Source organism: Poecilia reticulata, chromosome 14 (genome assembly GCF_904066995.2).
Source record: "Poecilia reticulata chromosome 14, P_reticulata-male-v2, whole genome shotgun sequence".
NCBI lineage: Eukaryota > Metazoa > Chordata > Actinopteri > Cyprinodontiformes > Poeciliidae > Poecilia > Poecilia reticulata.
Window position 1 is genome coordinate 4,034,074 of NC_088843.1, and position 25,060 is coordinate 4,059,133.

Here is a 25,060-nt window from a genome sequence, read left to right on the forward strand (position 1 = left end):
TTTTTCAAAATAAAAGTCCCATCATAACTGATTTAGCTTGTGAAACCAACAGCGACCCATCATGGTTCTCCTGAACGAAACAATACATATTTTCTCCTAACATTTTTAGTTAGTTATTTATGTTATTTAGTTCGTTATTTATGTAGTTCTTTATGCTGGAGAGATTAAAACTTTTTTTGTTGTTATTTGTGTTATTCTTGTGATCAATGGAGATAGGCACCAGCACCCCTCCGAACCCCTCTAGGGATAAGAGTGTAGGATGGATGGATGGATGGATGGATGGTGTTATTCTTGTAAATATTTTATTTGTATTTTTTCCTTTCACAGGTGGCAATCTCCAGCAGTCAGATGAGAGACAAGGCATTCAGCACAGACACAAACAAAATAAACCATATATGCACACAGATACAAGAGCAAATTACAACCACCAATAAGCCTAAAGTTTTGTTTAGAGTACCTTAAGAAAACTCATGCATGCATGTAGAGAATATGAAAACACAGGACCTTCTTGCTGTAAGGCAACAGTGTTAAAAACACCACAATCATTCAAAAATATATATAAACAAGCAGATGTTTACAATTAAAAAAAAATATTAAATTAACAATTCAATCCAATTTATTTATAAAGCATGTTTAAAAACAACAAATGGTTTACCAAAGTGCTGTACATCAAGAGAATAAGTATAAAATAGTAAATAAACACATAAAAAATATATGTTACAACACATCAACTCACACAAATGTACAAGTAACTCATAATATACATCAAAAAGAGCAGCTGAACAGCCAGTATGATGGATATGGTGGAGCAAGTTAATTAACGCATTTAAAAACAAACAAAAGAATGTTAAAAACAATTCTGTTGCAAAAAGGGCACTGGCGAAGAGGAGCCAGTTGATTGTTCTCACATCACATCTTAATGATGTGAGAACAGAGTGATTGTGTCCTATGGTATTAAAAACATCTTTTAGGATGGATTTTGTAGTGTTGACTGGTGACAATGAGATTAAATAATTTCTGACAAATATTCATATTTTCCTTAGCAATTTTTACAGAAGAACACCTGATGCTTGTCCTTCTTGCCCCTGTGCTCAGCTCTCCTGCAGGCCCATCAAGGGACATTACTCAGCCTGGGTTGACATGTCGGTTTGGTACAAGACAGAAATAGATGTCAACTCTGCAGTATCACCTACAATTTTTGTATTATTCTTATAAAAAATATGTTTTGTATTTGGACATAATTTAGAAAGTTTTTCTAAGAGAGACATAAACCTGTGATAAAGGCAAAAAAGGCTCTGTGTGATCACTGTGAAGCAGGAAAGGGTGCAGTAAGATAAGCTCCTTCAGAAATGTGCTTCAGAAGTTCGCTTGCCTTTGTGATTCTCTAGAAGTGAACAAGATAAGTGAATTACAAGCAGAGGCGTGAGACAGTTCTGTTTGACAGCACTGAAAAATGCTGTCTACGATTGAATATAACATATGTTAGCATTGCTGTCATTCTATAAGACAGCATATAATCAATTTTGTGTGGTATGAAACTATAGGACATCCAAAATGTTGAGTTGTATTTCTCCTAACTTTTCTAACCTAAAATCAATCACACTAGTAATAAAATGTTTGTTTTTAATAAGATATGATGCATACCTGACCAGGACACTTTCTCAGTGATAAATACTCAGCAACCTGACTATGTGCACAAAAACACGTAAGAAACCACATCATATATTAAGCCCCACTTCACATGTACGTGTGGAGCATTTAATACATTATTTTTTGAAAAGCTATTTCCTGCAACAGGAAGCCAAAACCACAGTGTAGGAGTGTAGGAACAGAGCAGATATAGGCATCAGATAATGTATGATAGTTTCAAGATGTTATAAAGACTACATCCACTCAGTTGATGCTGTATGTGTTGAAACTCTTTTTAGATTTATCCTGACTTGTTTCTGATTAAGGCTTTTATATTGTTAAAACTTATTTGCATGTTGGTAACAACCTAAGTAGTAAATACATGCAAATAAAGCAAAATTAATGCATTAACTATGTTATGTGCAATAAAGTGGAATGGCACAGTGCTAAGTTATTGGTCAAAAATGTATAAAAATGTCTTTGATAAGTGGTGGAAACTCACCTCTTTTAGACTATGATGTTCAGTTCTTCTTATCTCCTGTATACGAATCACATGTATTGCTAGGCTTCAATTTTGACTCAGTCTTAAACACAAACTCTTTAAGTTGGGGGCCTCACAATCCAGTCCAGTTTTAATTCAGCCAAATCTGTGTATAGAGCATGAGTAGTCTGGCTCAGGTCATGCAACAGCATCTCAATCAGATGTAATGCTGGACTTTAAGTAGACCACTTCAAAACCTTCTTTTTGAGCAAATCAGATGGACTTGCTAGTGTGGCTCAGATCATGTTTTGCCACTTAACTCAAGTGCACAAGAGCTTCAGGTCACAAACATTCTCCACCAGGGTTTTCTGCTAAAAAGGGGATTTTGTGGTTCAGTCAATTAAAGCAAGTCAGTCAGGCCAAGAAGTACCAAAATACCACCTCTATGTTACTGTTTCTTTTTAAAATAGTTTTAGAGTTTTGTAACATTGATTCTGCACATTGGTTCTATTCTTCCTGTCAAACCATCCTGGACTCGGTTGCTCCATTAAAAACCAGGCAGCCAAAGATTAAACCTGAGCCTTGTGTAGCTGGAAGAAGCCTGCCCCAATATTCAAAACACCTGGCACCTAATCGCGTCATGATGGGTGGAGAGTATAAAGGGAGACTCTCACCTGGTTGCTTTATGCTGGTGTTTGGTCACATGTCGTTGGGAAGGCCACTTGTGTAGCCTGCAGGTCTAAAACTCTATTATCAGTAAGTCATGTTTCTCCTTCTGCATAAGACCTACAATTTCAGTGTTTGACTTGAATTGTTTAAATCTAGAAACCACTGGAAGTCTCCTGCTTGGGACTGGGGTGTGGCTGCAATTCACCCTCCCCAGTGCAGTTTTATTGCACCCATACAGCTCCATAACACAAAAATGATAGTTATTTATATATAGAACATATTGGCAAGCTGATCCTCCCGCTGTGGGCTGGAAAAGATTCTCTGGTTTGGGGTGAAGTCATCCAGCTCTGGTAGGTGACAATGATTTCCTCTGCCTTCCTCCATCTTCTGTAAATCACCTATTAACCTTTTGATTTAATTTCAGCTCTGATACTGCTGCAGCTTGCTGGAGACCCTGCTGTTTTGTTTCATTGCTTGGTTTCATTTTTTTGTTTAGTTCACCTTGTTTCATCGGTTGACTTTGTTTCACTTTTGTTTAATTTGTTTTGTCTTGTCTGGTTTCTTAGTTTTGGGGGAGTTATTTAAAAATGTTACTTTGGAGCATTCTATTTTGTGTGGCCTCCAGTCTTGCTGCAGGTAGCAGCCTTGGGTTCTTTTAGATTATCCTATTAAAGTATTGATATTTTTAATTGGTTATGTTGGAGGTAACCTCATTTTAGTCTTTGGCCAAGTTTAAATTGTGGGGGTTTTTTTTTGTATTTGCTTGTTTAACCCCACCCTTTTGTCTCCAGGCTGAGCGCTGAAGGTAGTGAGAGGGGCCTCCAGGGAGACTGGACCTGTGTTGTGCGAGTGGCCGGTGTTGGGATTTCTTCACAATTGAATGCCTGTTCACAAATGTTTGGGGTGATTTATATTGGATTTATTTATTTATTTTAGGAACCAGTTCCCATTTGGACCACCCTCCCCCTACTGGTAGGCCTCAGTACTGTGCACTTCCCTTCCTATTGTGGTTTGTTTTTTTTAAACATGAAACGATAAATGTAATTAACTTTTGGAAGAGTCTTCTTCTCTTTGGTCATGAACCGCGAGTGCCTACTGGCAATCAATTTCCTTGGGTGCAATTCCTAAGGTGGTGTTAAAACGACTTCTGGTTACCCTGCTGTGAGGGGCAGAGTATCGGATTCATACCTTGGTGTCGCCACACTTGGTTTAATGACAGAACTCGTGCTGTCAGGAAGGAATGTTGTGTTGAACGCAGGTGGAAAGGATAAATTGCAGGTTATTTTAAGACTGTTGGCATCTCTACCAGAGCACGGTTAAAGGGGCAAAAAGGGAATATTTGGCAAATATCATTTTCTCAAGCAGCCATAACCCACGTCTTTTATTAAGAGTTTTTAATGACATCCTTGTTGCATGTGATTCTGGTCACCATGTTCTGATTTTACTTGACCTAACTTCTGCCTTTGATACAGTAGACCATGACATTTTAATATTGCGATTACACCACGTTGTGGGTATTGATGGCACTGTTCTTAAATGGTTCAGGTCGTACCTAGAGGACGGAACATTTTCAGTGAATATTAGACTCTGAATCATCTGCTGCTTCAATGCCTTATAGTGTCCCGCAGGGCTCAATTCTGGGCTTTTCTCTCCATTTACTGCCTCTGGGTTCTATCCTCAGGAAACGTGGGATTTAATTTCATTGTTATGCTTACGATTGCCAGATTTATTTGTCCCTGAAGCAGAAGGATGTACATTCCATCAAATGTACATCCCTTGGACCCTTGGAGGTATATTTTAAACCCATTACAGATCTTGGTTTTAAGATGGACAGTGATTTCAAAGTGGACAGCCAAATCAGAGCTGTGGTCAAGTCCAGCTTTTATCATTTAAGGCGATTGGCATCAGTGAAATCTTTTCTTTCCAGGCAGCATTTTGAAACGGTGATCCACGCTTTTATTTCCACTCGATTGGGTTACTGTAACTCACTTTATCTGGGAGTCAGTCAGTCGCTGCCCTCACGTTTGCATCTGGTTCAGAATGCTGCTGCACGACTTTTGACAGGAACTCAAAAGAGGGCATGTGACCCCTGTCCTGGCCTCACTTCACTGGCTTCCTGTATATTTTGGGGTTTATTTTTAAATCACTGCATAATCTTGCCCTGGCTTACCTCTCTGAGCTTCTTCACCCCTACATACCCTATCGGTCTCTCAGGTCTGCAGATCAGCTGCTCTTGAAGGTACCAAGATCCAGAAGGAAGCTGGGGGGACAGGGCTTTCTCTGTCATGGGTCCTAAGTTATGGAATGACTTGCGTTTGCAGGTTAGAGAGGCCCCTTCCCTGTCCACTTTTAAAGCTAGTCTTAAAACCATCTGCTTTACTTGGCTTTCAACGCCAGCAGGATTTAGTTTTAAATTGTTTTTTTTTAAGACTAACTTTTATTTTAATTGTTTTTAATGTACAGCACTTTGTATCAGCTGTGGTTAAAGTGCTTTATAAATAAAGTTGGTATGGTATAAATTGTTGCAGTGCAACAGGAAACGAACTCAACACGGAAGTGCAGAGCAGAAGGGAAGTAAAGACCTCAAGTCATGAAGCTTCTATATTTCACGATGCCGACTCGGGTGTTTTTGTTCCTCTGGCTTTTTGGTCAAATACTGGCTAAAGAACCTCCTGGTAAGAGCTTTTAAACCATTACTTTACCTAATTATTGACATGGTTGAATTGATGACTTATAAAGAAGTTTGAACTTTAACGCTACCCAATTTCCTGAGACTTCTGGGAGATCGAATCAAAACTTGTTAAACAGAATTGTCGTCCTTTCCATTTGTTTTTGTAACTATTCTTGCTGATCTATCGTATGAAACATTACATATAGACTGGTAACTTTTTTTAAAATTTTAATCAAAAACTAAATGTTTAAAAAGTGAAATTTTAAAAACTATTAAAGTGAGGATTCTTTTTTTTTTCTACAGAGTTTTTGAATTTTGATTTAACTTTGGGTTTTTCAGATTATCGCTTCAAAAGAAAATCCCCTTTGACGTCAGTTCTTGGTGATGCCCATGTGTTTGTGTGTTCATGTCCGTACCGCAGTGAAAATATCCCCTCATGTCAAATGAGTCAAAGCTTACATGAGTCAATTTTTACAGAAGCGATTGACATTTAAATTCTTAATAAATTTCAAAGAGTCATGCTGTGCCACCACCGAGAGAAATGACTGATCACATATGAGAAAACACACATTTTAATTAGCTAAAATGTTTAAATACAAATGTATTTATGTAATTACAGTTGTCTATTCACACCTTCTCATTTAAGTTATGGTTACGCCACTAAAATATCCATTTATAATGTAAAACATAAAATCTAAACTAGGCTATAAAGTATATTGTGTACTAAAAATTGGCACACAAAACAGAGGGTTTTAAAAACTGTCCAACAGGTAATCGACCCTGCAAAACAGAATTATTATTGCAGTTTGGTGTAATTGTTGTAACCTTTATCACCTGCTTGAAGACAAGACGTCAAAACCTGATTTTTGCTTTCCGATAAAATAACCTTGTCATTCTTTTTTCCAAAATGACACCACCTATATTTTCTTCTAAAAAACCCATTTTTCTGTCCATGTATTGCAGCATCATTTAGCTTAATTGTCATGAAGAGAAACCTGACTTTCCAATTGTCGGCCTGGCGTGTTTTAAAACCATTTTTAGTCAATGCTCTGCTGATGCATGCAGCATTCACTTTTGAGATGTTCCAATTCTCGTGGTTGCTTCTGTACACTTTTTGACCTTTTATTACTTCTGCATATTTTGTTATTTCAACCCGTCAACTTGTACAGTAAAGCTATATGCTTCCAGGACTCAACTTCTGTTGTACATATCATTCTATTCTAATTGTACTTTTAAAAATATTTAGCTTTTCAATATTTTTCCTCCATTAAAATGCATGGAAAATCTCAAAGTGCATTGAAAGTTGCATATTTTTGAAACTGAATTAGTTCCAAGATTCAAAGTCAAATTTAGCATACCCTCTCTGATTGCTATTACATGTTTCAACTTCTTCCATATGTCTCTTTTCATAAAATCCCTCTTGAAGAGTTTGGTCAAATCATATTTAATTCTTATAATGTAATATTACACCAAAACTTAAGTTTTCTCTTTCTGTCCGTACATATGTCTTCTCAGCTCTTTTTATCTCTATCTTTTCAGCTCTATCTATAAATCTTCCTATTTAATCATTTCTGCTCACAGTTGAACTTTTTTAATGTTTTTGCTAACTTGTTAACTTTCTGTAACTTTTGACTTCAAACGCTTCAGCAAATTTCAGCAAAAAACATTCACCTTACAGCGTTCACACTACAATTTCAAGTGTAGTTTTTTTTTATATTCCTTTTGAGTCGTTATCTCTCTTTGAAAAGATAAATGTGGTAGAGAGTATACAAGGGTCTTTATGAAACTTTGTTGCAAAACCAGCAAGTGGGACTTCTCGAGATCCTCTTCAAAAAGTAAATAAAAAATAATTTTAGCAAAGCTATATGCTGCAAAGATTAGAAAAGATAAAAACAATTCAGAGAAGCTTGTGCACCAAACTATGCATGCATTTAAGAAGAAATCTACTTCAACTGGCTCAAGTGCAACTTACATCAGTAATTTTCCTGTATTGTCTAAAGTTTCTAAGATGAATTTAGTTTCAAATCATAAACCAGATTAAAACCTGAAAGTATTAAAATGTCTACAAGTCATTTTATGAGATTCTGTAAGTAGAACATGGCAAAAAAAGTGGTTTTAGTTTTGTCTCATTTAGTTTCCACCACAGTAAATGTACTTTCTCTGTAAAGCCAATAAAATATTATTTGCAGCTGTTCATAATAAAATAATGACATTTTCATGGGATTCAAATATTACAGGAATATACATAGTGATGTGTATTTACTTCTGGTATATATTTGTAACTGTACATATTTTTCCCGATTGGATAGTAGAACGTTTCAATCTTTTTTTATTTGCAATAGATGTGACATGTCTGGTGATTAACCTGGAATCTCTTCGCTGTATGTGGAACCTGCAGGGGACTCCAGAAGTCAACTACACATTTCACTCCTGGTTTGTATCCAGTGATAATCGTTTATTTGACACGTGTTGAAGAATAAAACAAAATATCATTGTTTCGACTTGGTTAAATAAGAATTGGCTGAATGCAGGAGTTCTTCTTAATTTATAATAGTTTGTATTTAGTTTTTTTTTTGTTGTCATTGTTTTAACTCTGACAACCCAAAATAAAATTCTCTACAACTAATTACCTTTGTAAGTCACCTAATTAGGATACAGAGTCTGCCCTGCTTTAATTTAAGCTTACCATCCCAGTGATCAAACATGGTAATGGCAGTATCATACTGAGCTGAATGCTATTCTTTATAACTGGTCAGAGATGAATGACCTAAACGATGATGCAATCCTAGCAGGAAACCAGCATATTTATTTTAGGATTTGTGTCATTTAATTTGAAACTGTTGAAACATAACACTAATACTACAGAATTAGTTCTTTATCACACATTGAGGGATTATGATGAATTATGAAAAGAAACAAAAACAAAGCATAGATAAAGCAACATAAAACTAGCAACTACTTATGGTATTATGTATCTTCCAGCCACTCAGTGTAATTTTAAAGTCTGTGACTTTACTATTTACGAACAAAGTTCATTTTATTTTGGTCGTAATTTGGTTAAGTTGGAGAACATTTCTCCACAGGTTCGGTTATCAGAGAGAAACCATCTGTGCTGAATACCTGTCTGAGAATGGAACAAATATTGGATGCACGCTTCCCTACATCAAAGGGCAGAGATTCGAACCATTTTACACTAAACTGGAGGACAGCAGCAAGACCTATGAAAAGAAACATGACCTTAAAGGAAAAGGTAATTTAATCTAAAGCATGGATAAAAAAAGACTCCAGTTTTGATTAAATACTGGAGTACAAATATACAAAATTGATCTCATTTCACATTCATGTTATCCACAGTGAAATTAAACCCACCAACCAACCTGACGGTAAAGAATGGATCCGACCTGAACTTGTGGTTTTACTGGAACCAGACTACTAGCCATACTTGTGTGGAGAGTCAAGTACAAATTAGGAAAAACGACAACAACTGGGAGGTACGTGCTTGTTTTTTTTCTTCTTTCCTTTTTGTTACTCATATTTTAATGTTCCAGAATCTTGTCTCATTAACTGTTTGTATCATAGACTTTAGACGTTTATAGTGGGCAGCAGCATTATGTCCAAAACTTGCCCTCCAGCACTGCCAGATATGAGCTGCAGGTGAAGATCAGACTCAGCAGTTCCTGTGGGCAGTCTGATTTCTGGAGTGACTGGAGTGAACCTGTGGTCTGGGGATTCAATAACACCACAGGTAAGGCTGCAGGATACATGGTATATACTGAGTTCCTATGGGAAGAAATTGTGTTAACAGGATGTGAATTTTTTCCTTTTTCCCCAGTCTCAAATGCTAAAAATGGGGAAATGCCAGTGTGGACAGCAGTGCTGTATGTGGTGAGCGCCATCACCCTCATTCTTCTGGTTGTGATTCTACTGCACAATGAACGGTAAGTCACATCACGATTCATTATTTATTTATTTTTTTTCCTGCTCACTTTTTTTTTTCCTTTATATTAGATGTTCTTTGTTTTAGATTTCTCTTTTTTTTTCCTGGACACGACTCTTTATTTTATATCACACCCACATCAAAACTCCCATTTCCTATTTTCTACATTATGTCTTTTCCATGTTGGGTATAAGGGTGGATTCACTATGCATCTGATGCTTCCATCTACATACAACTGAAGCACAATATTTACAGACACTATTGCTAAACATTTTTCCCTGATTTTCTAACTTTAAATAAGTGTAAACTAGTTAATGTCATTCAAAACTTTTCCTGTTTTGGGTCAGTGAAGTTGAGCAGAATTATTAAATGTTAAAATAATTATTTCAGAATTTGCTAATTTTGTATCACTTTACAAAATTAGCTTGTGACATAGACCACACACCACTAAATTGCACTTCCAGAGAAGCTGTTTTTTCTTCTTTTTTTAAATTCATGAAATATGATCTTTTTGAAGTTACAAAGTTTCACTTGCGTTATGCTTTTTTTATTTTACCTTCCCCTTTTGCTTTTTCAACCTGACACCTGTGACCTGACCGCAGACCCTTATTGGAAATCTAGAAATGAATTATAGCAAGTGATTTTTGTTAAAGTGCAGCATGTTGGTATTCTAGAATGAGGTTAAGTGAATGCTACTACTTCACTATAAAAATGCTTGTCAAATAGAGAAAAACATTCAGATTCTTTTTTATTTCAAGTTATATGTGCCATATTCCGTTTGTTGAGACGACAAAGCTCAGGTCCTTTTTTTTAAGAAACCAACCTCTGTCAATTAGAATATGATGTATGTTGATTTGCTTATTAAAAAAAAACATTTTTGACTGTCTGCAACTTTCACACAGGATCAAAATCATCCTGATTCCTCCACTTCCCAAACCAGCTCTGAACTCTCCTGATGTCGAGGTTAGTAGCATCTGGAGCCTTTTTTCTGCCATCCTACTGTTTTCTATCTTTCTATTTCTAAATTATGTTGCATTGGTCTGAGGGGGGAAAATGCATTTTTTGCAACATCACAGAATGCAAGTCCTATCATCTCTCTGAATTATGCTGGTATGCTGCAGATCTGTTTTGAATAACTTCTGTGTATTGGGATTGAGGAGGCAAAATGCCCAGTGTTCAACTGCGCCAGGACTGTGATGTCACTATCCTAATTTTTCTTCCTTTTTTCATATTTGAAGACCAACTGATCATCTGGAGAGGAAATCTTAGTGGTCAAAAAATTATCTGTTATTGTCATTGAGCATGCCATATGATTAATGATTGTTGCAACATTTGATAGACATTTGTATTGATTCTACAGCAGTGCATATGCAATGGAGTCTCAGAATATATTTAAATTTTAATTGGACAGGGTTATGTAAAGTTTTAGCTCACTTAAATGATCATGGTTTGTTGACTGGATGATGCAAGTGTTTGTGGCATATTTACCTGAGTAAAGATCATTATACAGGCTTCACCCTCAATTTTTTACAGCCTATATCTTAAATTTGAATGATGATAATAAGGAATCTCTTATCCAGACAGAATTATAGCTACTTTCAACCAATCAGGACTCACAAAAGTCTATGACTTAGGTACAACATTTAAGAATATGATTTTGCTCTTTCACTTATTAAACGTCAGATGCTACATTCAATCAACTCTCTGTGAATCAGACTCACTTTGCAACACAACTATTCAGTTCTGGAGGTCCAAACTCAGACTTGACGATGTGAAACTAACAGTCGACTTCAGAAAGTTAGAGGTACATTTGTTGCTGTTTATATCCGACAATCCAAATACATGAGGCTGTGTTGGTTATGCTCAGTTTACATCTGCAGCAGGTGCCGTTTCCAAACGTTTGCAGTCCGCTTGTTATTGAAAGCAGAGTGCCCTCTAGCGGTCAGACTTGGCATGCCAAATTGATAGAAGTTACCAACGAGGCTCAGTTTTACAAGTTATAAGTTCTGCACCTTTAAGCTTAAGTAGGGGGAGAATTATTTTAAAATTTATTAAGATAAACATGCATAACCACATTACTCCTATAATCTCCTAAGGACAACTAATGTGGTTGTGATTTTGAGCGATTCTAGTTTTGCTTTACATTGACTTCATTGCTTTGTACTACTTTAATGGCTTTGTAACAGTCTGACAAATCTGATATTCAGCAGGTTCAGAGGAAAGTTTACCCATAAAATGCTTTACCAAGAATAAAGTGGATTTATTTATGTAGAAAACGTTTCCTCTTAAAAGTTGAAGCAGTCATGTCTTCAGCTTTCAGCTATTTCAGATACATCTCATTTTGGACAAAACCTTTCAGTTTGAAAAGTGGCACTTGATGCATTTTCCAGGTTTAAAGGTTTAAAGCTTATGTTTTGGAAACTGGGATATTGTTTTTAATAAAATGCAAACTGTACTGTTGAACCAGGTTTGCAAAAATAAATGGGGATATAAGAAAACTAAATTTTTTTTTCTCTTCCTTTAGGATTGGTTTCATTTCTCTAAAGGCCTTGTTAAAGAGAGGTTTAACACCAACTTCAATGAGCGAGCCTGCACCGTGCGTGAATACCAGCCGGTCTCTCGGTCCGACAGCAATGCCTCTGACAGCTCTCGCCTCACCACCACCACGGATCAAACCGACTGCTCTATCCCCATCGCAGTGAACGAACCGGAGGACACGTCTGCTCCTTTTTACACCACCGTAATTGCTTCGGAAGACGAGCAGCAGGTTTCTGTGTAAATGTCACCTCGGGCAAATTTACATGTTTCAAAGTAAAAAAAAAAAAAAAATCCCTCTTTTTACTTTGCAAAAGATCTCCAGGATTACTGGAGGAATATGTGTAGGATGTCTTTTAGGAAAATGGATGGAGATAAGAACATTGAAAACGATTAGAAATCAATAAATAAAATGGGGATCAAGATTCTAAACTCCGTACTCAACATTTCAAGGATTTGTTATTCACCTTCGATTCTATTAACTTTGGTTTATATAATTGAGTTTTTCAATACTTTTTATATAGCATAGATAAAGTTAGCTAGACCGCACCGTTAAGAGTATTATTGCTTAATTTTCTGTCTTGCGTACATATTTTTTCCATGCAGGGTATATTAAGTATCTGAATTTTCAACATTTTCTCTTTTGAAATAATAACAGTTAACATTGATCTGCATGCAGGACTTCAGTAGCTTTGTATAAACGTGTTGCATATAAGTGCTTTCATATATTTTTACCAAGTTACCTTTATTGATCTATGGAATATTGTGAAATATTTTTTATACCAGTTGATTTTAAAACCATGTAGTTTTTTAGGAGTGCATAGCGGACCTGTAGATTTAAAATGTTTCATAACAGATTGATTATTCAGCAGTATTTTACATAAGCAGCAATATTATTTTACATAAAAAATGTTTGTAGCTGTTAGAAACTGACAGGCTTGCAGATCTCATATATTCATGCCATGTGCCGTCATTGTTGTACAATTGACACTGTGTCGCTATCATTTCACCAAATTTTATTCCAGTGGTTTCTGTTTGAATGTCATGTAATCTTTTGACTTCTGTCTTGGTTTGTATGTTTAATATCAAGAGTAAAGTTTGGTTTTTGATTATGATTCTTCATTACCCTTCTATTTATTGCAAGGAAACAATAATAACAATAACACCACGTTCGGTCCATATTAATGATTGTAGCAGAAAGGCAATCCTAAAAATAAAGCGCAAGCGACAATGGAGCTGTGCCAATCAAGACATATTCAGGTCCAAGTACAGACCTAAGTCTATCTGAGAATCTTTAGCAATGCTAAAACAAAAACAAAGGTTTTGCAACAGTAGTCTTTAGGAAAGATTTTGACATAATTATTTGCTTTTACCCATCGTTACCTGCTTCTTGTCTCGATCCTTAATGACAGTTTTTTACAGTCAGGACTAATTGGCACCAAATTCTAACAGGTCAGCTTTCTAACCATATAGATTTTAAATGTTTTTGGCTTTCTATGCTTTTTTGCACCTCTTTTTCTTCATGTGATTAATACTTATTCTCTGTTATTTTCTTTGATTTCTTCGCATGTATATTAGGTAATCATTTTGGAAAAGTTTTACTAAGAAATTTGTTAAATTCTTACTTCACAAGTTGAACACTTGTCCATGTCAATCCGATGCTCCAGTGTACAGATAACCAAACACCCCATCCCAGCCTGTATTAGTCACAGCATTATTCTAAACTCGATGTGTAATTCATCACGTAAAACATACAAAATAAAAAGTACATAGAAATGTCTACAGTAGCTCAATTATATTGTCTTTCATTTGAAACAAAGTGTCAGTGTCAGGTCGTGCAGACAAAGTGATGATGTACACGCAAGTCAGCATTTACTGACCCTTCTGGAGACATCCTGTCCATCCTTCCTCTTTCTGAAATTGCTGAATCTTCATCTTTAATTTAATTAAAGGAAAATGTTGAAGTAAATTCATCCTTTGGAATCAGACATTCTGGAGCAACAATGTTTCTTAAAATATTAAAGTGTTTTTCACTGACGTTTTAAGAAACTTAAATCTTAATATTCACTCAGACAAAACAATAGAAATGTATAACCTTAAGCAGGAGACAGTCTAACCATTTAACCTAAGCCAATAATCATAAATGAACAGGATTTCCATTTTAATAGTAATACAAGACACTGAGTTCTTTATTTTAAACAATGTAAATTGTATTTGTTATTCATATGTTGTTGGATATGCACATGTCAGTGTTTAACAGCAGTCAGACATCAGGTCAAAATCAGCCTGTTAAAAAAAACCTCATGGGTTTTTTCCCCCCAATTAAAAAGGAACAAATTATTTTAGTGATTTTTTTTCTCTTTTTACCAGCACAGGCAGCCATTTAAATACACAATATTTTTAACAAAGCAAAGTAGAAAAGAAAAATATTACGACGTGTCTAACCCCACCTTTGGTTTGAACAGTTTCTATTTTTGTTGATCTAATCCTTTTAGTCTATTCCCAACAACAAAAATTAGAACTTTCTTCTAAAGTAAAAGTTTAATAAATGGGTGTGCCCAAGTCTGTGTCTGAGTAGAAAGTTGCTGGATGTTTGTGGACCAACTTTTTATGGTATCAAGATGGTAACTAAACAACGTGGCTAATAAAAGAAAAAACACTTTGTGTTGCCTAAACATTTTCCATTTGAGAATAATTGAATTTACTTATAGTATATTTTAAATGTCGCTTACATCAGACCTTCACCCTACAAAAAATGTTCATCTGCATCAACTAGCTATGTTTTTTGTGTGCGTCTTAAAATTGTGATTGGGGCCAAATAAAACCAAAGAGCTGCAAATGGCTGGTTTCTTTTGCACAAGGTAATGAAAATAAACATTAAAGTCTCCAGATTTCCTAACGATTTGCATTTGTAAGTGCAGCTAAAGGTGGTTCTACAAAATGTCCACTCACAAGAGCTGAATACTCAATCCGATTTTAACTTTACTGGCAGACTTTACGTCCATAGTTATAATTAAAAAAAACAATACATAAACCATAATAAAAATAGTTATGACATAAAACCGTAATATAAAAAAAATCCTGAATTACTTAAAAAGTCATAAATTCACATACATTGTGTTAGTTTATCACAAGTCCCACTAGATTGTGGTATAAATATTTGTGAGACGCTGCGTTACTTCAATGCATCCTGTCCAGTCACCTCGGTGTCCGTTAGGGGGAGCAGAGTTTCAGCTCAGTACGGAACTGAATCAACGCATTTTCCAGATTCAAGAAGGGCAGGGCGGCTGGCCCCCGCAAGAGGAGAGCTGCTTCTCAGACTGCTGGTTGTGCTATCAGATGAGATTTAAGATTGAACTTTGTGGTTAGCTGGTTTTTTACCCTACACACAGACAAAATAGTTTGCATCCTAAAAGCACAGGAGGGAAAATGACAGATCCTGTTGTAGCAGACACTCGCCGGTTGAATTCCAAACCCCAGGACCTGACGGATGCTTACGGCCCCCCGAGCAATTTTCTGGAAATAGACGTTTATGATCCACAGATCGTGGGAGTGGGGCGGAACCGTTATACAACTTATGAAGTTCGGATGAGGGTGAGTGTCGAAGCACTGGTCTAAACACTTAAGAGTTAAATAGCTTCCTGTGCTAAGCTAACAGGTTATCACAGAATTGTTGCTTAGCCTGTTAGCATGGAAGAAGACGGAGGTGTCAAGCTGAGGATGGCCGCCTGGGGTTTCTCTTGGCGGCGCGCTGTTAAAACTCAGACGCCGGGGATTATCCGCGGCCTGGTCTAGCTGATAGTTTTCGTCCGAGAGCTATAGATGTTGTTAGAAGTGATTTGCCTGAACCTCAACGCCGCCCTACTTGAGTACGGCTGATGTTAGCGTATCCTATACTACAGCAACGACTTTCAGTTATTTAATTACATTCAGTAAAATATAGCTGCTTAATCCTGAATTCATGAAGTATAAAGTAAACACCGGAAAGCTAATGGCTAACCAGAATGGCTAGTGGCAGTGTCAATAAATGTGCTAATTAAGCATTTCCTGCCTTTTGCAAGCAGAAATACATATAACCCCATAATGTTTGCAAACAAACGATTATGTATTTAGGTATATGTATTTAGGATAATCCTGTAATTGTATAAAGTATCGAGAAGTGTTAGCCTGTTGCTGTTTAAAAAAAAAACTGCAGCTTTACCATACTTCCTTTGGCAGTTAGGGTTGTAAAAGTGTGGAAAAAAAGAAAACCACAAACTCAGCGTAATTTTGAGGAAGCTGAGGTTGACCATTGTACCGACACAGGATTTGTGTAAGTTGGTGTCCTGCAACTTGTGATGCAACACTTAAGTTAGCTGCCAGTGTTAGCATCATATTCAAGAGTTGTTGAAGAACTAATGAGAAATCATGAAAACGATTATGTATGTAACTTTAAAAATATATTTTAAAAAACTGAAATTTCTGGTTTATTTATGCAGTCACATTTACTCTGAACTGTTCATAAATTCATTGCTCAAAATCATAAATGAGACAGTTTAAAAAACAAAAATGGTCTCACAAGTGATCTGCTGGTTTAGTGGTAAGAACAAATCCCAGGTAATTGACATTAAAGTGTTTCTTTAATCAGCCAAAAAGTTTTTTTATTGTTGATTCGACAGTAGTAAACATCTCTACCTACATCTCTATGTGGAACATGTCACCATTAAAACAGTAAAAGAGAATATTGTGTTTTGAAACATGAAGATATTGAGCTAACACGTTATCAAAAAATTATTTAAAAAATGAAACTAATAGATCATACTTCACTAGATGTGTCACTGAAAGAACAGAGGAAAGAAGCTGATTGTAATTGTATTTTGTAAATTATCATTTGAAATATAAAAACGGCAACCAGTAGGAGCAAATTAAAAACTGTTTTAGGATAGTCAGAGATCTCTTTATAAATTTCAATCAGTGATTTTTTTGGGTTTTTTTATCTGTGAACTTTTTCCTAATATTAACTATAATAGAAACATTAACACTGGCCACATTGGCTTTTTGATGACAGTCCATTAACTGTTACTACAGTAAATAAAAATAATACAAGAAACACTGCTAAAATTATATCAGAAATTATGTTAATGAAGGTGGTGCCACTATTTCTTCTGTTCTCTATCCAGACAAACCTTCCTATTTTCAAATTGAAGGACTCTTGTGTGAGGAGAAGATACAGTGACTTTGAGTGGTTAAAGAATGAGCTGGAAAGAGACAGTAAGGTGAGTATGCAGTTATTTAGTCTATTTAGTCATTTTCTGGGGTGCATTTCACAATCTTTTTTTTGTTTGTTTTAGTTTTGAGGATTTGATTATTTTCTGACCTGATTTTTGATGTGCAAATAGAAGCTGTCTGATACAGGATATTTTCTTCCAAACAAGCATAAAGTTTATGACTGCCTTGAAGACATTTTTACCCAATTTGATAACCAAAGACTTAAAAGTACTTCTTTTTATTATCTAATCATAGTTTATTGTAAGACCGGGGTATCAAACTCATTTTTATTTTGCTATGCCAAGATCATGAATGTCGTCAAAGGGCTGGTTGTGGGATGTTGATTTGATATCGATCCACTTTTTCTATCTTCCTCTGTGCTTTCAACTCTGTGTGACCTCAGCAGAAATCTGCTATAATCTGTGTCAGACATGGACCTTTTCTGCTATGAGAAGCATTTAATTTTGCTCTTTTTCTCCCTTACTTTTATTTACTAGCCAATAAGTATTATACCCATTTGGCACAAATGCAGCCTCGTGCCTTCTGATTTTTGTTAGCAATGAGTCCGATGGTGGAAAATTATCTATTAGGACATTTTAAATCTGATGTGGAATATATTATGAGATAAAATGTTCCACCACAATCCCCTCTTTTGATAAAATATATCTAATAATTTCATATTATTCAAATCACATTTTTTTTAATCTCCACTGTTTAGATTTTTGCAGCTGCCTTCGGTCTTTTTCTTGTCAGAAACTTTTCCATTTCTAGCTTAAGGAGCAAAGCAACTAGCTAAATTTGACTGAAAGATGAGCACGGCAAATAACATTTTCCTGAATTTTTCCTTTTAACACAATTTATGTTTGTTGGGGGTTTTTTTTGTTTTGTTTTTTTTATACTCAGATTGTAGTACCACCTTTGCCGGGCAAAGCCCTGAAGAGACAGTTGCCATTCCGTGGAGATGAGGGCCTTTTTGAGGAGGCTTTCATCGAGGAGCGGCGAGTCGGACTGGAGCAGTTCATCAACAGGTCAGCAAGCTCAGCATCCTCCAAGTTACAAAAATATAATTTTGTTGAAGTGCATTACTACTAAAAATGGACCTTGTAATTTATGAGGTGACAAAAAAGAGAAATATTAAGAGTTTGCTTTCTGGTACTTTATTGCAAAGCTGTGGGGTTACATCTGGGAGAAAATTCTTCAAAGATGTTGATTTTAACAGATGGACAATAATTATCTCACTAGCTCTACATGTTCTAACCCAGTCTATGTACTAACATGTCCTTTTTACTAATCAAAACCTACATTCAGCTAGTTTTTAATATAAACAACCAAAAGCAGGCAGTTTAATTTCTCCTTTTGTGTGTTTTGCAGAATTGCGGGTCACCCCTTGGCCCAGAACGAGCGCTGTCTTCACATGTTTCTTCAGGAGGAAACCATTGACCGTAACTACATTCCTGGAAAAGTACGACACTAGGTTTAATGTGGGAAGATGGTGGGGAGGTGAAAACTGGGGGGGGTGTAGAACGGACTGCCTCTTGCCTTTATCTTCACAAGCAACTTCTCTTTCTCTCTCCCCACTTTTTTCTTCTTCCTCTCGCTCTGTATTTGATTGTAAACACTTTATGTTGGAGTTGAGAGTACGTTCTTCTGCTACTCTTAAGGACGCGTCGACTATGTTTCAGACAACTCGGTGGCTCTTTTCGCCCTTGTTCGTTTGTTTTAAAACTGTACAATAAGGAAGGCGCTCCTAGTAGTTCTGATTGTATTGTGAATATGTGGCTATTAATGGCATTAATTGCAGAAATTAGATTACTGTTACAATTAGTCCAGAACGTCTCTAATAAATGTCACATATTCAAGATGGTAATATTATGTGAATAAACTAGAATAATGACTGTGTTTGCTTGAGCTAATGCTTATTTTAGAGATGCTTACAGACTGTAACTGATATTTCTAATCTTGTTTTGTTCTCTTGTTTTTATTTATTTTTCTTTTTAGGTATGAATGAAGTAAGTTTTACTTTATTTTCATCTCTAAGAGCTTTCTGATAGTTGAAGGTGTTTGCATGGGGACTCTATAGACCAAAGGCGATAGTTCACAGATACTTAAGTAAAAAATATGAATACTACGTATAAATCAGAAATCAGGCTGCTGTGACTCAGTCTTTTTATTACGCCTCACTGATTCTCTGGTTACCTAAAAATAAGGTTCTGCAATTCAGTTTTGTTTAAATTCAAATTTGATCAATTGTTTTGGTTTGCAGAGGTTACTGAGTCAAGCAGTGCAAAAGCACACCTACTATTTTAAAGTCATGTGAACTATTGTTTGTAAGGAAAAGAGGGCTGCACACCTGTTACAGTAGCTCTTTTAAATCATCCCTCAAACTAATTATGATGCATTTTTATAATCAATTGCACTAATCACTGCCTGCATGGCACACTTGCACGCTTTTTTTGTAATTATTCATCTGCCTGAGAAATGTGCTTTGCATCATGTGATCACCAATAAGTTGCCCAGTGTGTTAATTCAGACTTGAAACACTTTCAGACCTAGATGTATAGTATAAAAAAGTATTTATATATCTGCGTCTAAAAGACTTGGATACCAGTGGTGCCAAAATTATGATCTGATTATTTTATCTTCAAGTTCCAACCTGCATTTAAATCCAATCTGTTTATATCTCTTGAACTTTTCACATTTTAGCTTGTTGCAATGACTTCTAGTGGGACTTGTGATAAACTAACACAATGCAACTCAGAATTGTGAAGTGGAAGGTAGAGAAAACTTGGTTCTCAAATTGATTTTGCAAATTAAATTCTGAAAAGTCTGGTGTGTGTTTATATTTAACCTCACACTTTGTAGAATCTCTAGTTCAGTGAAATGACAGCCCTAAGTCTTTGCAGATCTAGAAACTGAAATCTTTGCCTACTCTTTGCAAAATAATCCAAACTAAGTTGGATGGAGAGAATCCATGACACGTTGCTGTCATGGATTCTCATTGGATGCCCCCCATTGGATGCACAGGGGCTCAACTGGAATTAGGCCTGAACTTTGACTACACCATCCCAACACACAAGTATGCTGTGTCCTAAACTATTCTAGCGTATCGGGGCTGAATGCAAAATGCACAAAACCTTTTTTTAAGATAGTTTGTAAAAGTTTTTAACTGACATTTTTCTTCCACTTCACACTTGTTCACAACTTTGATATATCAATATCCCAATCACATATATTGAAGTTTGTGGCTGTTGTTTGACAAAATGTGAAAATGTTAAAGGAGAATAAACACAGCAATTCATTAGTAGTTTGTATCCAATGAATGAAATTCATGCAATCTCAATGCATTTGATGGAAAAACAAAAATCATTAATTCCTGCTTGTTGGTTAAATCAGTCTTTCCTGCTGAAATGGCACATTTGCATTGCATGATGCCCTAATGGTGAAGTCCGTTGCAAAGCATATACTAATTTCATCAAAGGTGTTGTGGTATGGATATCATAAGAATATGGTACAAGCTGTTTTGTATTGTGAAGCTCCTGTAAAATCTTGTTACAATGACTGTTGAATGTTACATTTCAACGCAAGAAGAAAAAAGCAACATGAAATTTGTTAAAACTTATAAAAATTGCTGAGTTTGTCTTGAGTAGTGCTTGTGTTTCTAAGTAAATCCAATGAGTCAGCATGTCCAGTGATATTTCAGGACTCGTGAATAATCCGTGTTGTGTAGCTACTGCAGAGAAGCATTACTTTTATTCATGCTGTAAAACTAAAGGAACCTGCCACCACTAACCAGGAGTGTTCAGCACTGATAAAATGAGCAACAATGCAGGAGGATAAATGACGGCTAGCAGTCGACAAGCTGTTGTGATCTGTTGTGTGCACTATTCCTTACGTCAGTGCACCAGTCTGTTTTTAATGTTTGCATTTTCTGCATCCTGTTTCTCTCTCTCTCTCTCTCTCTCTCTTTTATTGGAAAGATAACAGAGACACCTGCGCCTGCTCTATGTACATTTATTTCTACATCACGTTAATACAAAGCTGATGGGAATGTGAGAAGTCTCCAGATATGCGAGAGGAACACAACTCCTGGACAAAAACCTAAAATCAATGTATGAATAAGTTCATGTGTCTTCATTTGGTCATTCCATATGTACATTACTTTGAATAAATTGGTTAAGAAGACAAAGTGCTATATATAAACTTTAATCTTTTTGTTTAATTTTTTAACAATGATTATGTTTTCTGATCGCTTTCCAGTTGATTTGATGCAAAACTGTCATTTGCTTTCATTGGTGTTCTAGCGTTCTTTTTACGATAGCCTCCCAAAGTTACGCAACATGTAGCATTCCTGAAAAAGACAGCAACGTGTCATTCCGGTCAGCATATTTTCCCTTGAATCACACTTTATTTCTTTATTTGAATGCTTTCAAAACAGGTTCAAGTGTTAACCCTGTTTGTTAGTTACTGAATCAGCATGCCTACATATTGGCTGTATGTGGTCAGATCAGCTAGTATTAAAAGTTAAGTTAGGTAAACATCCATAATCTAAGCACTGTGACAAGCGGTTCATTACATGAACAATATTTTTTTGCAGATCTGTTTTCGGGGGGATATAATGTAAGGCTTCATTTGGTCTTACTTCCTGCTGTTTGATTCTTCATCAATATTATTGTGAAGTGTATTATTATTATTATTACTACATGCTGTCATTGCAGTTCCACTTTGGGTGGTGAGGAGAAACCTTGTTAATTCTGTCCACCAATAAATTTCCTGCTGCCTGCTGTGTCCTGTCGCTTTCATTTTGTTTAGGAGGAAGAGAAACTTTAACTAGCCTTCCGTTTTGTCATCAGTGCATGAACCAGAGTTCAGGCTGGGTGACTGACGTGCAGGGGAGCTAATTGACTTAAAATAGGGAATAAGAACCTTGCGGTAATGTTTTAGTTTTAATCTTTGTTTCAGTTTGAAATTATCTTATTGTCATACTGTGTTGATGGTTTCACAGTTTCATCACTTCTATGTTGGAGCTTCTTTTTTTAAGCTTTATGTTAAACAACTTCAATAGTTAAGATATGAAAGGTTTTCACTTTGTTTGGTTTACAAGGTTAGACTGCTGTATACTTAATGCATCTTTATATGCAGTTATTTAGTCCTGATAAACTCAAATCATTTTCTGGCCACATATATTTGCATCCTTGGCTTAATGCAACAGCACTGTAAAACTAAAAAGTATGAAAATGAAATCCCAAATTTGGGGACCTATACTCAGCGTGGGAAAGTTTCTGTTCCTGGTGCAACTGATGCCACAGTTTTGCTGATATTGACCAGTTCTGTTCCTTAGGTTTAAAGTCTGGGGACTGGAGTGGGCATGGATCTAAGGTGATTTTTCTTTTGTCCCCTGAACAATTTCTGTGTTGACTTGGTGGCATGTTTTTGTCAATCTAGTTAATGACTGGAAAAAGCCCAATCATGACCCAGTTTCATTTTACATGCTGCACAATGTATTCAAAATGTGTGCTTAAAAGAGTTCATGTTGATTGCAGTCTAACGAGGTTAGTGGCTAATGAAGCATTTCAGATCCTTCACCATTTTTAAAAGCAGCCATATTTCTTTTCCAGACCTAAATCATAGATTTATAATCTTAATGGACAGTTCTAGTTGAGGTCCTGGTGATTTTTAGTACATTACTTAACAGCATTTTTTGCCACCAATGTATAATGTATTTAAAATAAAGAGTGGATCTGTTTACATATTTCATTGTGAGATTCTGCAAATGCCTAAATATGAATAAATTTTTGCTTTTAACAGAAATGCCTAGAAATGAGATCAAGACTTGCATTGTAAAGTTTAGATTGTTCCACTTGCATCTTATGGAGAAATGATTGCACTTCCTCTTCTGCTGTGGCCTGAAATTAGTTTTGAATGTCTGTTCAGAGTTCTGCATTTTATTTGTTTTAAACATGTCTGATCTTTCTCCTGCTGTCGCCTTGGGCTTTGGGAAATGCAGGGAGGGATTATCAGTGGAGGAAATTCTGGCCACAGGTGGATTAAACCTGTCCAGGAATAGTGATCTTGTGATGCAGATCTTGAACCGCAGGAGCTCTAAATCAGCAGCTCTGACTTTAATTAGACACAACTGGGGTTTACAAAAAGAATAGAAATGAAATGTATGAGAGAATTGCAAACCTTGGTATGTAAAGTTTTTTTATTTTTTAATAATCTTTTGTGGTTAAAACGAACAAAAGAAAGTGAGTCGTTATCCCTGGGGTCCACAGGCCATCCGAACTTTTCTCCATGTGAGTACGGTGACCTATAAAACCAGCCAGCTTTGATGTGTCGGCCTTGTCCTGAGTAATGACGGTGGACAGACAGGATGGGTACAGGGGGCCAGAGCAGAGATTAGGCTCTGTTGTGTTAGGCATTCTAACTCCGGAGCCTGGTGTGCAACCATGAGGCTGGCTGCGTTTGCTGAGACACCCAGTCGAGTTAGCTTGATAAAGTGGAAGTAAATTGAAAGAGCAACCCAAAGCAGCGTGACTGAGCATGGACAAAGAGTGAGACGAGTGGTTACTATAGTACCACTGGACAGGGACGGATGGTTGGAGACAGAGAAAATAAGAGCTTTAGCAATTTATATTTCCAATGATTGAACACAATCTCTGGATAAATCCCAAGTATGATTTGAAATAAATAAAAAAAATGCAACATTTATCAGGGGTTGGTAAAACCTGCTAAAAAGGCACACTACTGCAACTTAAAAGGATTAGTGTAGCTGGGTGAAAGATTTGGCAGGATGACCTCCTGTTAAGAGACAATGGCCCCAAGTTAATTTATTTGAGAATTGTGTGTAAGACTATTAAAGTCTTCTATGAAAACTTGAAAAAATAAACAGCAAGTATGCAGGATGAGTTTCAAGTCAGATCACATGACCACATCAGAGAGGGTGACACCCCAGCAGACTTTATGGACCAGCACCCACTGGTTGCAGGGTCTTGTTGGACATCCACCTCAGTTTTAACTCGTTTGCTGTAAAACCCAAAAAACAACAAAAAAAAGTTTGGTTTTACAAAAACAACTGACCCATATAATTATGACAAGTTTTGTTTTCCTAGGGAAGATTCATTAGGAGCTTAATAAAACCAAAAAGTCTTCAAAGTTTGCAGAACTTCTTCACAACATGACTTGTTCTGTTTTGGGGACAACTCTGGAACATCAGATTATTATGCAAAGAAGAATTCTTAAAATCTAGAAAATTAGAGGCAGCCTTAAGCATCCTCTTCTGTTATGCAAAAACAGTCAGAGGCTTCTTCAGATTCACTGCAATACCAGCTGCTACAGGATATCCTTTCTGCCCACCATCAGTATCTACAACAACTCTCTGAAGACCATATGAGTTACAACAAAATGCATTTTCCCTCTGGGATTAATAGGATATTTTTAAATTAACTGAATTGAATATGACATGATATGACCATATTGGGGTGGAGTTCTGTGTGATACCAAATGTTAAGAATAACATCTGAGATCACAACCACAGTCAAGTCACCGAGAAAATCTACATGTAAACATGAGATAAATGTTTAGTAATCCATTGCACTTTTATTCTGAAACTGTGGAACAAAGCGCAGCTTGTAGCGAGAGGATGACGCATGTTTTCCATATTGATGGAGGTATAAAAACTGCTCTGGTTTCTGCTGCTCAGCAAATCACACGTTATGCAAGTTCATCGTTGCCCTGCGTGGAGATCCCATAAAATATAAACGTTGCGTTCTTCTCCGTTCCTGGAGCTCTTCTTTGTATTGAATGTTGTAGTATTTCTTGGTAATGAGATTAGTTTGTTATACTCCATTCATGGTGAAAAAGCTCCGCCTTCGTCTTGCGTCAGTTTGTTTAT

At 36.2% G+C, this 25,060-nt stretch overlaps 2 protein-coding genes across 6 annotated transcripts; both read left to right on the forward strand.

Moving 5' to 3' along the window:
- Nucleotides 1–297: 297 nt before the first annotated feature.
- Nucleotides 298–13,037, forward strand: LOC103475386 (cytokine receptor common subunit gamma-like). Of its 3 annotated transcripts, XM_008426964.3 has the most exons (9): nucleotides 4,568–5,100; nucleotides 5,308–5,454; nucleotides 7,793–7,883; nucleotides 8,534–8,700; nucleotides 8,805–8,941; nucleotides 9,030–9,195; nucleotides 9,283–9,388; nucleotides 10,290–10,350; nucleotides 11,912–13,037. In XM_008426964.3, the coding sequence occupies exons 2-9, from the start codon at nucleotides 5,370–5,372 to the stop codon at nucleotides 12,164–12,166; spliced, it is 1,068 nt and encodes a 355-aa protein (XP_008425186.1). In that variant the 5' UTR covers nucleotides 4,568–5,100; nucleotides 5,308–5,369; the 3' UTR covers nucleotides 12,167–13,037. The 3 variants fall into 3 exon arrangements, with proteins under 3 accessions (XP_008425187.1, XP_017163941.1, XP_008425186.1); XM_008426965.3 differs by lacking the exons at nucleotides 4,568–5,100; nucleotides 5,308–5,454 and adding an exon at nucleotides 298–2,866; XM_017308452.2 differs by lacking the exons at nucleotides 4,568–5,100; nucleotides 5,308–5,454 and adding an exon at nucleotides 2,886–3,682.
- A 2,090-nt stretch (nucleotides 13,038–15,127) lies between these two features.
- snx12 (sorting nexin 12) lies at nucleotides 15,128–21,952 on the forward strand. 3 transcript variants are annotated; one of them, XM_008426967.3, is made up of 6 exons: nucleotides 15,129–15,516; nucleotides 17,082–17,177; nucleotides 18,073–18,197; nucleotides 18,541–18,631; nucleotides 19,168–19,178; nucleotides 21,147–21,952. In XM_008426967.3, the coding sequence occupies exons 1-5, from the start codon at nucleotides 15,352–15,354 to the stop codon at nucleotides 19,171–19,173; spliced, it is 483 nt and encodes a 160-aa protein (XP_008425189.1). In that variant the 5' UTR covers nucleotides 15,129–15,351; the 3' UTR covers nucleotides 19,174–19,178; nucleotides 21,147–21,952. The 3 variants fall into 3 exon arrangements, with proteins under 3 accessions (XP_081471816.1, XP_008425189.1, XP_008425188.1); XM_081615690.1 differs by lacking the exon at nucleotides 19,168–19,178 and having other exon boundaries at nucleotides 15,128–15,516; XM_008426966.3 differs by lacking the exons at nucleotides 19,168–19,178; nucleotides 21,147–21,952 and having other exon boundaries at nucleotides 15,130–15,516; nucleotides 18,541–19,068.
- The last annotated feature ends 3,108 nt before the right edge of the window (nucleotides 21,953–25,060 follow it).

Coding starts and splice junctions, on each gene's coding strand:
- LOC103475386 (XM_008426964.3), top strand. CDS start 5,370: ATGAAGCTTCTATATTTCACGATGCCGACTCGGGTGTTTTTGTTCCTC. Junction 5,455..7,792: donor ACTGGCTAAAGAACCTCCTG/GTAAGAGCTTTT, acceptor TATTTGCAATAG/ATGTGACATGTCTGGTGATT. Junction 9,389..10,289: donor ATTCTACTGCACAATGAACG/GTAAGTCACATC, acceptor ACTTTCACACAG/GATCAAAATCATCCTGATTC.
- snx12 (XM_081615690.1), top strand. CDS start 15,352: ATGACAGATCCTGTTGTAGCAGACACTCGCCGGTTGAATTCCAAACCC. Junction 18,198..18,540: donor CTGGAGCAGTTCATCAACAG/GTCAGCAAGCTC, acceptor TGTGTTTTGCAG/AATTGCGGGTCACCCCTTGG. Junction 18,632..21,146: donor GTAACTACATTCCTGGAAAA/GTACGACACTAG, acceptor TTTATTGGAAAG/ATAACAGAGACACCTGCGCC.